The sequence below is a fragment of the Bubalus bubalis genome, chromosome 18, assembly GCF_019923935.1.
Source record: "Bubalus bubalis isolate 160015118507 breed Murrah chromosome 18, NDDB_SH_1, whole genome shotgun sequence".
Lineage (NCBI taxonomy): Eukaryota > Metazoa > Chordata > Mammalia > Artiodactyla > Bovidae > Bubalus > Bubalus bubalis.
This window is the reverse complement of record NC_059174.1, coordinates 48,405,576-48,419,027: the sequence shown is the minus strand read 5'-3', so window position 1 is coordinate 48,419,027 and position 13,452 is coordinate 48,405,576. Positions and strand designations below refer to the sequence as shown.

Genomic DNA, 13,452 nt, shown 5'->3' with positions numbered 1-13,452 from the left:
CATATATATACACATATATATTGTACATCTATGAATATATGTAAGTGTTGGTGTTTATATATATGTGCCAAGTTAAAAATGGAATATATCCTACATTGGTATTCTGGATATATGTATCTCCAGAAGATAATACACATATATATGCTTCCCTGGTGGCTCAGTGGTAAAGTCTGCCTGCCAATGCAGGAGATGTGGTTTCGATCCCTGGGTCAGGAAGAATCCCTGGAGAAGGAAATGGAAACCCACCCCAGTATCCTTGCCTGGGAAATACCATGCACAGAGGCGCCTGGCATGAGGTTGCCAAGAGTCAGACACAACTGAGCAACTGAACACACACACACACTCCTTCAGGACTCCAAGTCCCAAGAAAAAGAGCTGGAGTAAAATTCAGAATATCATGTAAGCAGTGATGTCTGGGTATCAGAACTTGCCGAAGCACCCAAGGAATGCCAAGAAGCTAGTGGGGCTCAAAGTGTCAGGGGAGCCTCCAGATGTTCTCTGTTGGATGTCTCCGAGATCCTGCTGACTCGTCCAAGACAAATGTCAGTGGAAATTCCTCACCTCTCAAGAAGAGGAAAAGGGAATTTTATTAAAGTCAAACAGGATTACAGCTGGGGAAGCGGATACTCAGAAACCTCTGAGAACTGTACCACCTGTTAGAAGGTGAAGGTATAGTTATGCATTGATACATTTTCTAAACAAAGGATCGTACCACAAAATGACATATAATATTTTATGTAACATTCACTAAGGATACATAGTCCAGGTAAGAATGTACAAAGCAAGCAACAAGTCAGCAGGACCCCAAGTGAGCTGGGAAAGAACACTGCTCTTCAGGAAGTGACACTGTAACATCAGAAGAAAGAGAAAGGAAATGATCTTTACGACAGAGCGAACACTGCTGTTTTTCAGGAGTTCTGGTGTAATGAAGTTGAACACTGCACATTAGACAGACACATAGGGAGAATTTTGTGTTTAATTTTCTCTTGTCCTGCCTCAAAATGTACCTTTTATTTCATCACTCCACAATCTCACTAACGCTGATTTATTCTGTTATTGGTTTTTTGTTGTTGTTTTTCTTTGTTACTGGTTTATTCTTGGGATTTTATTTTTTGCTTAGCCAGTTCTGATAGATGTGGGGTGGTGTTCATTTGCATTTCCTTGTTGATTAAGGAGCTAAAGCACCTTTTCATGTGTTTATTGCAATTTGTGGTCAATTTTATTTTAATCATTTTATTTTAATCATTATTTAATCATTTATTTAAATCATGTATTTATTTCCCATTTGCAAAATGGGAGGAGGCCTCCATGGAGGAGGCCACTCTACACAATAGGTTAAGGCCATGACCTGGTTCCATGGTGAATCTTCTAACCAGTCGTAACCAGAAGTGTTCATTCAAGACAGAAGTGAGACCTAAACTGTGTGCCATGGGGCCTTTGACTTCTTCTTGTCTTTTGGATGCGGCTTCTTCATTTGCTAGTGTTGGAGGGTCTCCTGCAGAAGTGTTGGTCAGCAGTGGCTCGCCGTGGGGACGGGGGTCCTGGTAGCAGCAGTCATGGGAGGTGCCCCTTGGCCTGAGCATGGTCAATCTTTTGTTACAATTATTTTATTGAAGTAGAATTGATTTACAATATTGTGTTAATTTCTGCTGTACAGCAAAGTGGTGGATTCAGTTATACATATATATTGTACATTCATTTTCATAATCTTTCCCCTTATGGCTCATCACAGGATATTCAGTGCAGTTCCCTGTGCTATGCAGTAGGTTTTTGTTGTTTATCCATTCTAGATACAATACTTTGCATCTCCTAATCCCAAAGTTGCAATCCATCCCTCCACCCACACTGTCTTCTTGGCAACCACAAATCTGTTCTCAATGTCTTTGAGTCTGTTTCTATTTCATAGATAAGTTCTTTTGTGTCATGTTTTAGATTCCAAATAGAAGTGATATCATATGGTATTTATCTTCTTTCTTACTCACTTCACTTAGTGTGATAATCTCTAGGTCCATCCTTGCAAATAGCATGATATCATTTTTTGTAGCTGAATAGTATTCCATTGATGTGAGAGTAGGACTGTGAAGAAAGCTGAGTGCCAAAAAATTGATGCTTTTGAACTGTGGTGTTGGAGAAGACTCTTGAGAGTCCCTTGGACTGCAAGGAGATCCAACCAGTCCATTCTAAAGGAGATCAGCCCTGGGTGTTCTTTGGAAGGAATGATGCTAAAGCTGAAACTCCAGTACTTCGGCCACTTCATGCGAAGAGTTGACTCATTGGAAAAGACTCTGATGCTGGGAGGGATTGGGGGCAGGAGGAGAAGGGGACGACAGAGGATGAGATGGTTGGATGGCATCACCGACTCAATGGACGTGAGTTTGAGTGAACTCGGGGAGTTGGTGATGGACAGGGAGGCCTGGCGTGCTGCAATTCATGGGGTTGCAAAGAGTCGGACACGACTGAGCGACTGAACTGAACTGAACTGAACTGAGTATTCCATTGTGTTTATCTGTGTACCATATCTTTATCCTTTCATCTGGCAGTGGACATTTAGGTTGTGTTAGGTAGGTAGAAGAGGAAAAAGGAGTCCAAAATGGCGGTGGCTAAAAGACAAGGAAGGGCAAAGGAAGGTCCGAGGACCAGAGTGAAGACTTCAGGCAGAACAAACAGCACTCCTGGCTAAGCCCAATTTGCATTGGGCAGGCCCCGGTGGAGAAAAAACATAAAAGGAGGAGCCAAAGCGCTTTCTCTCGGACTCTCTCTCCCGCGTGCGTGCACTCTTTTCTTTCTCTCTCTCTCTCTCACTCTCTCTCTTTCCTGCTATCTTCTAAATAAAATGGAGCTGTAACACTGATTTGCCTAAGAGCTGTAACACGGTTTGTCCAAGACCCGAGAGCTGTGATGGGCCGAGGACTTTAATGTCTGTTGCTCCAAATCTTTGTTGTGATGAGACAAAGAACCGAGGAACATACACTCGTGTGACAGTTAGTTCCATGTCTTGGCTACTGTAGACAGTGCTGCGGTGAACGTTGTGGTGCGTGTGTGTTTTGGATTATATGCCCAGAAATGGTATTGCAGGATCATATGGCAACTGTTTTTAGTTTTTGAGGAAACTCCATAGTGTCTTCCATATTGGCTGCACCAATTTATATTGGTGCAATTTAATTCCCACCAACAGTGAGGGAGGGTTCCCTTTTCTCCACATGGTCGCTCTTTTTTGGATCTATACTTCCATCCATCCTCCCACGGGACTTAATGCCTCCCAAACATCATACTGTTTCCTCCAAAAACATTTCAGTATAAATCTCTAAAAGATAAGATCTCTCTCCTTGAAAGAAAAACTGCAATATTGGGACTTCCCTGGCAATGCATTGAGGAAGACTCCATGCTTCCAATACAGGGGGTCGGGGTTCAATTGCTGGTCACGGAACTAGATCTAACATGTCACAACTAACACCAAATGCAGTGAAATAAATTTTTTTAAATTGTTTTTAAAGAAGAAACTGCGATAGTCTAGCACACTTAAGGAATTATTAACGTCTTTTGGGGAATTCCGTGGTGGTCCAGTGGTTAGAACTCAGTGCTTCCACTGCCGTGGGCCTGGGTTCAACCCCTGGTTGGGGAACTGAGATCCAAGTTGTGTGGCGTGTCCAAAAACAAACAAACAATAAAAAAAAAAAATACAAGAAACCACTTTTGGGGACTTCCTGGAGGTCCAACAGTTAAGAATCTGTGCTTCCACTGCAAGGAGCATGAATTTGATCTCTGGGAACTGAGATCCCATGTGTCTCATGGCATGGCCAAAAAAAAATTAAAAATAAAAAAATGTCTTTTGAAATATATGGGATTACCTATTACTTATGGGCTTCCCTGGTGTCTCAGAGGTTAAAGCATCTGCCTCCAAGGCGGGAGACCTGGGTTTGATCCCTGGGTCAGGAAGATCCCCTGGAGAAGGAAATGGTAACCCACTCCAGTATTCTTACCTGGACAATCCCATGGACGGAGAAGCCTGGTAGGCTACAGTTCACGGGGTCGCAAAGAGTCAGACACGACTGAGCGACTTCACCTTCACCTTCACCTATTACTTATATTTTCTAAATGGGCAGTTGCCTGCAAGCAGTAATGCTACCGGGTAGATGTTCAGCTCTGGCTGAAGCTTTATTAGGAATGTTCCCATGGTCTGCGATTAGGGAGGTTCTGGCTGGACAGTTCCAAGGACATTAGACAGGATGGATTCTTCCCCTTCACATGCCCCGGGCCCATCTTCCCCTAAGGCTGGAGCAATCCTCCTCCTCGCCCTCTGCCCCTTTGCAGACCTTCCATATCAGGGCTCTCCCTTCAGTCACCTGGCCTGTCCCACTCCTTCCTCCAGCCAGGATTTTCTTTTCAAATCCCCCTTGGTGTGTTTCTCCTTCAAACAGGCCAATGTTTTGATTATTATTCTGTTTGTAGAGATTAGAAAATTTAGCTCTCAGCAGAATTTTTCCTAATGTTTTGATTATTTCATTTCTAGGCGTGGCTTCAGTAGAAGGAATTGCTTCTTTAGGGCAAAGATGTTTTGTGAATTTTGTAGTTGTTTTCTGCTCTTGACCCCCAGAGGCTGGGTTAGGTGGGGAACTGAGAGGATTTTATCTGAAATCCTGTCTCCTCAGTTCAGTTCAGTCTCTCAGTCATGTCTGATTCCTTGCAACCCCATGAATCGAAGCACGCCAGGCCTCCCCGTCCACCACCAACTCCCAGAGTTCACTCAAACTCACGTCCATCGAGTCGGTGATGCCATCCAGCCATCTCATCCTCTGTTGTCCCCTTCTCCTCCTGCCCTCAATTCCTCCCAGCATCAGGATCTTTTCCAATGAGTCAACTCTTCGCATCAGGTGGCAAAAGTATTGGAGTTTCAGCCTCAGCATCAGTCCTTCCAATGAACACCCAGGACTGATCTCCTTCAGAATGGACTGGTTGGATCTTCTTGCAGTCCAAGGGACTCTCAAGAGTCTTCTCCAGCACCACAGTTCAAAAGCATCAATTCTTCGGCACTCAGCTTTCTTCACAGTCCAACTCTCACATCCATATACCCTTGACTAGACGGACCTTTGTTGGCAAAGTAATGTCTCTGCTTTTCAATATGCTATCTAGGTTGGTCATAACTTTATTTCCAAGAAGTAAGCATCTTTTCATTTCATGGCTGCAATCACCATCTGCAGTGATTTTGGAGCCCCCCAAAATAAAGTCTGACACTGTTTCCACTGTTTCCCCATCTATTTCCCATGAAGTGATGGGACCAGATGCCATGATCTTAGTTTTCTGAATGTTGAGCTTGAAGCCAACTTTTTCACTCTCCACTTTCACTTTCATCAAGAGGCTTTTTAGTTCCTCTTCACTTTCTGCCATAAGGGTGGTGTCATCTGCATATCTGAGGTTATTGATATTTCTCCCAGCAATCTTGATTCCAGCTTGTGCTTCTTCCAGCCCAGCGTTTCTCATGATGTACTCTGCATAGAAGTTAAATAAGCAGGGTGACAATATACAGCCTTGACGTACTCCTTTTCCTATTTGGAACCAGTCTGTTGTTCCATGTCCAGTTCTAACTGTTGCTTCCTGACTTGCATATAGGTTTCTCAAGAGGCAGATCAGGTGGTCTGGTATTCCCATCTCTTTCAGGATTTTCCAGTTTATTGTGATCCACACAGTCAAAGGCTTTGGCATAGTCAAGAAAGCAGAAATAGATGTTTTTCTGGAACTCTCTTGCTTTTTCCATGATCCAGTGGATGTTAGCAATTTGATCTCCTGTCTCCTCAATCATATCTAATCCCTTACTCCAGGTGATATGAGCACATCAGGGCTAATCGCCTTAGGGAAGGAGCTGGCTTATCTACACCCAGGGCTGCCCCACTCAATCCTACACTTAGGGAGCTGTGCTCTTTACTAATCCCTCCCACCCATCTGAGAGAGGAGATTTTGTTAACTGTTTGCTGTTCAGCAGCCCAGTGGTGCTTAGCGACCCCATGGACTGCATGCCAGGCTTCCCCGTCCTTCGCCATCTCCTGAGCTTGCTCAAACTCGTGTCCATTCAGTCGGTGATGCCATCCAACCATCTCATTTTCTGTTGTCCTCTGTAGTTAACTATTAGCTTGGTGCAAATGTAATTGCAGTTTCTGACCATTAATTTTCAGTTATCATAACTAAGCTCAAACACATCTTTATTAATCAAAATAGGAACCATTATAATCAACACAGTTTTGCCAACAAGAAATAAGTTTGCTTATTCCTATAGCTTAAAACTCTGTGCCTTAGGATTCGAGGAACTCTTGGAAAGCATTCTCTGCCTCCTGCTGATTGTGGAAACATTTTCCCTACAAAAGGTTGTTGAGATGCTTGAAGAAGTGATAGCTGATTGGCAAGAGTTCAGGTGAATATGGAGGATGAGGCAAAACTTCATAGCCCAATTCTTTCAGCTTCTGAAACGTTGGCTGTGTGATTGGGCATTGTGTGGTTGGGCATTGTCATGGAGAACAATTGGGCCTCTCCTGTTGACCAATGGCAACCCACTCCAGTATTCTTGCCTAGAGAATTCCGTGGGCAGAGGAGCCTGGTGGGTCCCAAGGGGTCCCAAAGAGACATGACTGAGTGACAAGCAGACATGTTGACAAATACTGGCTGCAGGCGTTGAAGTTTTGGGTGCATCTCATCGATTTGCTGAGCATGCTTCTCAGACGTAATGGTTGGGATTCAGAAAGCTGTAGTGAATCAGTCAGGCAGCAGACCACCAAACAGTGACCATGACCATGAACCTGGCTAGGTTCAAATCCCAGCTCTCTCACCTACTAGCTGTGTGACCTTGGGCAGGTCCCTTGGTCTCAGTTTTCTCAGCTGTGAAGTGGGGATATAGTCATACCTGCTTCAGAGGTTGCTAATCTGACCAGTAGTAAAAGTTTCCGTGAAGTTTGGCTGGATTATACTGATTGCAGCACTCATTTAGGGAGTCAAATAGTAATGCATTTGGCTCCTCCTGGAGCCTGTTTTCTCCTGTGCAATGATCTCCAAGTTAGTGATGATGCTGGATCCTTAAATGTGATGGGAATTCTTCCTGGAACTAAAGAATATAAGACCTCCTGCCTGGATACCTGACTAAGTAACAGCAGGTGTTCAACACCAAGGTCTTTACTTAGAGCCTGGTTAGGGACTCTCCAAGGGACAAGTGGTGGGGACTAAGAGCGACAGACTCTGGATCTTGGTGACCCTACCCCCTTCCTCTTCTGCGGATTCTGTTTGTTGATTAATTCACAATCTGAATACAGCCGGAAGGAGAGGGTGTCTGGAGAATACCGGAGGTGTGGATGGGAGAAGCTGGCTTGTCACTTGGGGTCGAAGCAGTGGGGAGGAGGGGGCGGGACAATGAGAAGGGAGGGGCGGCGAGACCACGGGAGTAAGAAAGAGCAAATGAGGGCCAGTGGGTGGTTCTGGGTTTTAAGAAGGGAGGGCAGGAGTATGAAAAAGGTGGAGAAGGCAATCAGGGCGTGTGGAGCAAGGTGATGGCCTGCTGGGAGGAGCAGCATGCCGAGATGCAGGGTGGAACTCAGTCAGGGCTCTGTGCGGCCCCGGAGGGAGCTGGCTGCCTGGGACTGTGGTGCAAGTAGGGGAGAATGGAGGGACTGGGAGGAGTCTGGGAACTTGAGGATAGGGCTGGGAGGCGGCTGATGGGGTTTAGGGGGTGGGGGGATGACAGGCGTGTGGCTGGCAGGGGCGGGACTGGTGGAGGCTGGAGGTCATGGACACTGACGTCTTGACACTGGCTCTCCAGCAGCGGCAGCCTGGCCTGGCGAGGACGACCTGTGGGCCTCTGGGCGCCTGCCCACCAGGGTCCCCGCTCCGGACCGCGAACCCAAGGATGTGCTGGACCTGAACCGACTGCCCAACGAGCTGCTCCAGGATGTGCTGAGCTACCTGCCCCCAAGCACGCTGCTCGGGCAATCCCGCCAGGTGTGCCGGCGCTGGGTGGTGGACGGCTGGGACCTGTGGCGGAGCATCCTGCCCTGGAAACACCCCGACCTGTGGCCCGTCATCCGACCCTGCCTGCCCCCTACTGACGACCCCGGGGCCCTGTATCCTGGGCCGCTTCTGCGAGCGCAGACCCATAGGACGCAACCTCCTCTGGGACTCTCAGAGCTCTCGTGGCCTAGGTGGGAGCCCAGGGAAGGGTCCTTGTGGGAGTGGGAGGGAGGATGCGGTAGCCTTGTATTTGGTGGGGGCGTGGCAGGGGACCATAGGGGAGACCCATGGGACTTTAACTGAACTTTAACTTTTTAACTTTTAACTTTAACCTTTAACTTTTTAAGGTGGACCACGAACCTGGGCACAAGTCTTTTTTACTTAACATGTGGCTTCCAAAAACATAGCTTAGTGATGCACTGCATGATGGAGGGAACCTATAGAGGCATTCCTGAAGTCTTTTCTCCGTTCTGCCACAGTCCTGGTAACAAGTAAATGTCCCTCCCTATTCCCCAACTACCAGGGCGGTAGTGAGAACTTGCCTCTTTTTTACTTTTCTCCTTCTTTCTTAGGTGGTTTCTAAAGAAGAAAGTATTGGACCTAGAGGAAGAGGGCCTATGGCCAGAACTCCTGGATAGTGGAAAGATTGAGATTTCTGTCTCTGCCTGGTGACCGTGACTATAAAAACAACCTTTAGCTAAGTGCTGACCTTGACATGGGTGATGTCATTTAGGCCTCCTAACAATCCCTTGGGCTTCCCAGGTGGCTCAGTGGTAAAGAATCTGCCTGCAATGCAGGAGACCTAGGTTCGATCCCTGAGTCAGGAAGATGCCCTGGAGAAGGAAAAGTAAAGTGTTAGTTGCTCAGTTGTGTCCGATTCTGTGTGACACCATGGACTGTAGCCCACAAAGACTGTACCCTGTCCATGGAATTCTCCAGGCAAGAACATGGTAGTGGGTTGCCATGCCCTTCTCCAGGGGATCTTCCTGCCCCAGGGATCAAACCTGGGTCTTCTGCATTGCCATGAGATTCTTTACCATCTGAACCACCTGGGAAGCCCATGTGAAGAAGGAATTAACACCGCAATCTGGTATTCTTTCCTGGGAAGTCCCATGGACAGAGGAGCCTGGCGGGCTACAGTCCATGGGGTTGCAAAAGAATCAGACACAACTTCAGTGACTAAACAACAACCTCTTAAGATGAAGGAATAGTAATGACTTTACCACTCTCATAGCCTTAGTACTTAGCGGAGTTCAGTCTCTGAACCCTCCCTTAACCCCCAAAGGAAGCTGGATTGGAAAATGCCTGGTTGGATTCAACATAGATTCAACACATTCACTTAAGTCAAGAACAGAATGTTAAAAAAAAGAACAGAAAGTTGCCAGCAAATAGCACCCTCAGCACCCCTCATGCCCCATTCCCAACACTTCTAACCCAAAGGTAGTGCCATCCTGAATTCTGTTACCATAGATCAATTTTACCCATTGTGATACTATATATATACACATATATATTAATATATATATAAATACATTTATGTATATATGGTGTCATATGTAGTATGTATCTGATTTCTTTCAATAACATATTTGTAAATTCATTCATAATTGTCTATAACTACAATTAGTTTACTTTCATGACTGTATAATATCTTATTGAATATACTATAATGTATCCATTTACCACTGATGGACATTAGATGTTGTTTTCTTTGAATGTTGCTGGGTATCTCTTCATCTGTTTATTTAGATTCTCCTGGATGCTTTTAAAACACTAAGAAAATTATACCTTAAATCATTACCACTGTTCAGTTCAGTTCAGTCACTCAGTCATGTCCAACTCTTTGCAACCCCATGAACCGCAGCACACCAGGCCTCCCTGTCCATCACCAACTCCCGGAGTTTACCCAAACCCATGTCCATTGAGTCGGTGATGCCATCCAACTGTCTCATCCTCTGTTGTCTCCTTCTTCTCCCACCTTCAATCTTTCCCAGCATCAGGGTCTTTTCAAATGAGTCAGCTCTTCACATCAGGTGGCCAAAGTATTGGAGTTTCAGCTTCAACATCAGTCCTTCCGATGAACACCCAGGACTGATCTCCTTTAGGATGGACTGGATGGATCTCCTTGCAGTCCAAGGGACTCTCAAGAGTCTTATCCAACACCACAGTTCAAAAGCATCAATTCTTTGGTGCTCAGCTTTATAGTTCAACTCTCACATCCATACATGACCACTGGAAAAACCATAGCCTTGACTAGACAGACCTTTGTTGACAAAGTAATGTCTCTGCTTTTTAATATACTGTTTAGGACTCAGATGGTAAAGCGTCTGCCTACAATGTGGGAGACCCAGGTTCGATCCCTGGGTTGGGAAGATCCTCTGGAGAAGGAAATGGAAACCTGCTTCAGTACTCTTGCCTGGAAAATCCCATGGACTGAGGAGACTGGTAGGCTACAACCCATGGGGTCGCAAAGAGTCGGACATGACTGAGTGACTTCACTTTTCACATAGGTTGGTCATAACTTTCCTTCCAAGGAGTAAGCGTCTTTTAATTTCATGGCTGCACTCACCATCTGCAGTGATTTTGGAGCCCCCCAAAATGAAGTCTGACACTGTTTCCACTGTTTCCCCATCTATTTCCCATGAAGTGATGGGACCAGATGCCATGATCTTAGTTTTCTGAATGTTGAGCTTTAAGCCAACATTTTCACTCTCCTCTTTCATTTTCATCAAGAGACTCTTTGGTTCTTCTTCACTTTCTGCCATAAGGGTGGTGTCATCTGCATATCTGAGGTTACTGATCTTTCTCCCGGCAATCTTGATTCTAGCTTGTGCTTCATCCAGCCCAGCATTTCTCATGATGTACTCTGCATGTAAGTTAAATAAGCTGGGTGATAATATACAGCCTTGATGTACTCCTTTTCCAATTGGAACCAGTCTGTTGTTCCATGTCCAGTTCTGTTGCTTCCTGACCTGCATACAGGTTTCTCAAGAGGCAGGTCAGGTGTCTGGTATTCCCATCTCTTGAAGAATGTTCCACAGTTTATTGTGATCCACACAGTCAAAGGCTTTGGCATAGTCAAGAAAGCAGAAATAGATGTTTTTCTGGAACTCTCTTGCTTTTTCCATGATCGAGTGGATGTTGGCAATTTGATCTCTGGTTCCTCTGCCTTTTCTAAAACCAGATTGAACATCTGGAAATTCACGGTTCAGGTATTGCTGAAGCCTGGCTTGGAGACTTTTGAGCATTATTTTACTAGCGTGTGAGATGAGTGCAATTGTGCAGTAGTTTGAGCATTTTTGGCATTGCCTCTCTTTGGGATTGGAATGAAAACTGATCTTTTCCAGTCCTGTGGCCACTGCTGAGTTTTCCAAATTTGCTGACATATTGAGTGCAGCACTTTCGCAGCATCATCTTTTAGGATTTGAAATAGCTCAACATCTTTGCCACCAATGAGACATAGAAGAAATAATGTGGGAGGAGGTACCTTGAAGAGCACGGCTCTAGGTCATTACTTCTTTTTTAAAATTTTTATTTATTTTTAATTGAAGGATAATTGCTTTACAATGTTGTGTTGGTTTCTCCATATATAAATCAGCTACAAATATACATATGTTCCTCCTTCCTGAACCTCCCTCCCATCTCCCACCCCAAGGTCATTACTCCTAAAATGAACATACATGCAGGCCAGCTGGGGACTGGGTTTAGTGCAGATGGATTCATTGCAGAGGCAGAGGGATCAAGCTTCCAAAAGACATGGATGGTGCTAGTCCTGGGGCTCACAGCACCATTTTGGATTTGTAGACATGGGAAGGCCTCTCTGGTGGAGGAGGCAGATGCCCAAAGAGATGGGATGGCAAGTCTAGCCTTTAAGGTCTTCCTTCTCCCACAGGTGGTTCGAAGGAAGAAGCAATAACCATGTATATCAGCTAATTGTCCAAATTGTAGATGTCAACAAGACTATCCTGGATCAGTTCTCTAAGAGTAGCTTTCACATCGGGCAGTGCAGAAGGAGAGAGCCCTTGAAGGTCAGTCTGTGTGGGGAAAAGGGTGAAGGGAGAGGTTGGTGGAGCCTATGTTAATCTACTACTGTATAACATACAAACAGCCCGAAGCATTAGTAGCTTAATATCAGCAGCACTCATTTTATCTCCTCTCATGGTTTCCTGTTAGGAGCTGCTAGGAGCTTCTGACTCCAGTCTCTCATGAAGTTCCATTTCAGACACTGGCTGGAGCTAAAGGGCAGGGTGGGCTGTGGGTGTGTACACAGCAGCTGGTGGCTGGCCAGGCAGCTCTTGGTTTAGTCTCAGAGCTTGGCCATGGGATCCCCCTGCGTGGTCTAATTTAGGCTTCCTCACAGTATGGCGGCTTCAAGGCAGGCAGCTGCTTCCTGGTGGCTCAGGGCTCCATGAGGCTGCTGGAGAAACCAGCAGAAGCGGCATTGCCTCTGTGATCCTGCTGTGGAAGTCACTTGGTGAAAGTCATTCAGCATCACTCCCACCACACTCTTGGTTACAATGAAACCTGCCCAGATTCAAGGTGGGTGGGAATTAGACTCCACCCCTGGGTGAGGAGTGGCATGATTCTAGAAGGATGTGTGGAAGTGGAGACATTGTTGCAGCCATCTAGGGAAAATACCACCTGCCAGAAGGCCCCCAACTCAGCCTTTGAAGGCACAATGGAGCTTATCTCTTTTTCTCCCTGAAGGTCAACCATGTGTTCTCCAGCCTTGAGAAGGGTGTTCTCTTTGTGTCTGTGGAACAGTGGATCTTAGTCATGGATTTCAACAATGAGCCAAGTGGAGTCAAACTTACCAACACCAGTTTGCTCAACTCCAGTTTGATTGTGCAGGTCACCTATCCTAGTCAAGAGCTATCCTTGGAGAACAACCACCCCATGGATGTCAGGAACTTTGCGTGCAGGCACACTGTTTCCCTAATTAAGGACTTGTAGCTCCTGGCCATCCTGGGATCTCTTGGGTCCAGTTGAGGGTCCTACTAGAAGAAAATTCCTGCTACTTCTATAAGGCAGGCCCTGTTCTTCTGATTGGAAACCCATGGGTGAGCACAGGGAAAGGCTGGGTCATGAAAGGGCTCCTCACCAGGGGCCCTCTGGTTCAGCCCCCCTGCCCTCTGCCCTTGTCTCCTCCCAGGCCTGCTGTAGAGGCTTCACTGGCCCGTGCAGGAAGCCCCCTCCTCATGTCTGAACTGGAAGCTCATTCCTATGACCAAGAAAATTCCAGCCCCTGTAGGGGATGAATTTCATTTTGTGAGGTTTTAAGATCAGGACCAAGACTCACAGCTGAGAGTGAACCAACTCAAAAATGTTTGGAGACAGAGGGTTCTGCCCACCCTGTGAACAATGATGTGGTCCCCTGAGCCCAACCCTATCCTGGATCGTGTGGTGTATAAAATTGTTACATTTTGAAATTCTTTTAAATATGGAGAGAATAAATCAGGAATATCTCTG

The 13,452-nt window shown here is 45.9% G+C and overlaps 1 protein-coding gene and 1 long non-coding RNA gene across 2 annotated transcripts; both read left to right on the top strand.

Annotated features, from left to right (window-relative positions):
- The first annotated feature begins 7,548 nt into the window (after positions 1–7,548).
- Positions 7,549–8,814, top strand: LOC112580119 (F-box only protein 27-like). The gene is made up of 4 exons (XM_045163217.1): positions 7,549–7,627; positions 7,799–8,174; positions 8,331–8,474; positions 8,556–8,814. The coding sequence occupies exons 1-4, from the start codon at positions 7,549–7,551 to the stop codon at positions 8,653–8,655; spliced, it is 699 nt and encodes a 232-aa protein (XP_045019152.1). The 3' UTR covers positions 8,656–8,814.
- A 2,792-nt stretch (positions 8,815–11,606) lies between these two features.
- Positions 11,607–13,452, top strand: LOC123330356. Its single transcript, XR_006546214.2, has 2 exons — positions 11,607–12,011; positions 12,691–13,452. It is a non-coding gene; the product is annotated as an uncharacterized LOC123330356 (long non-coding RNA).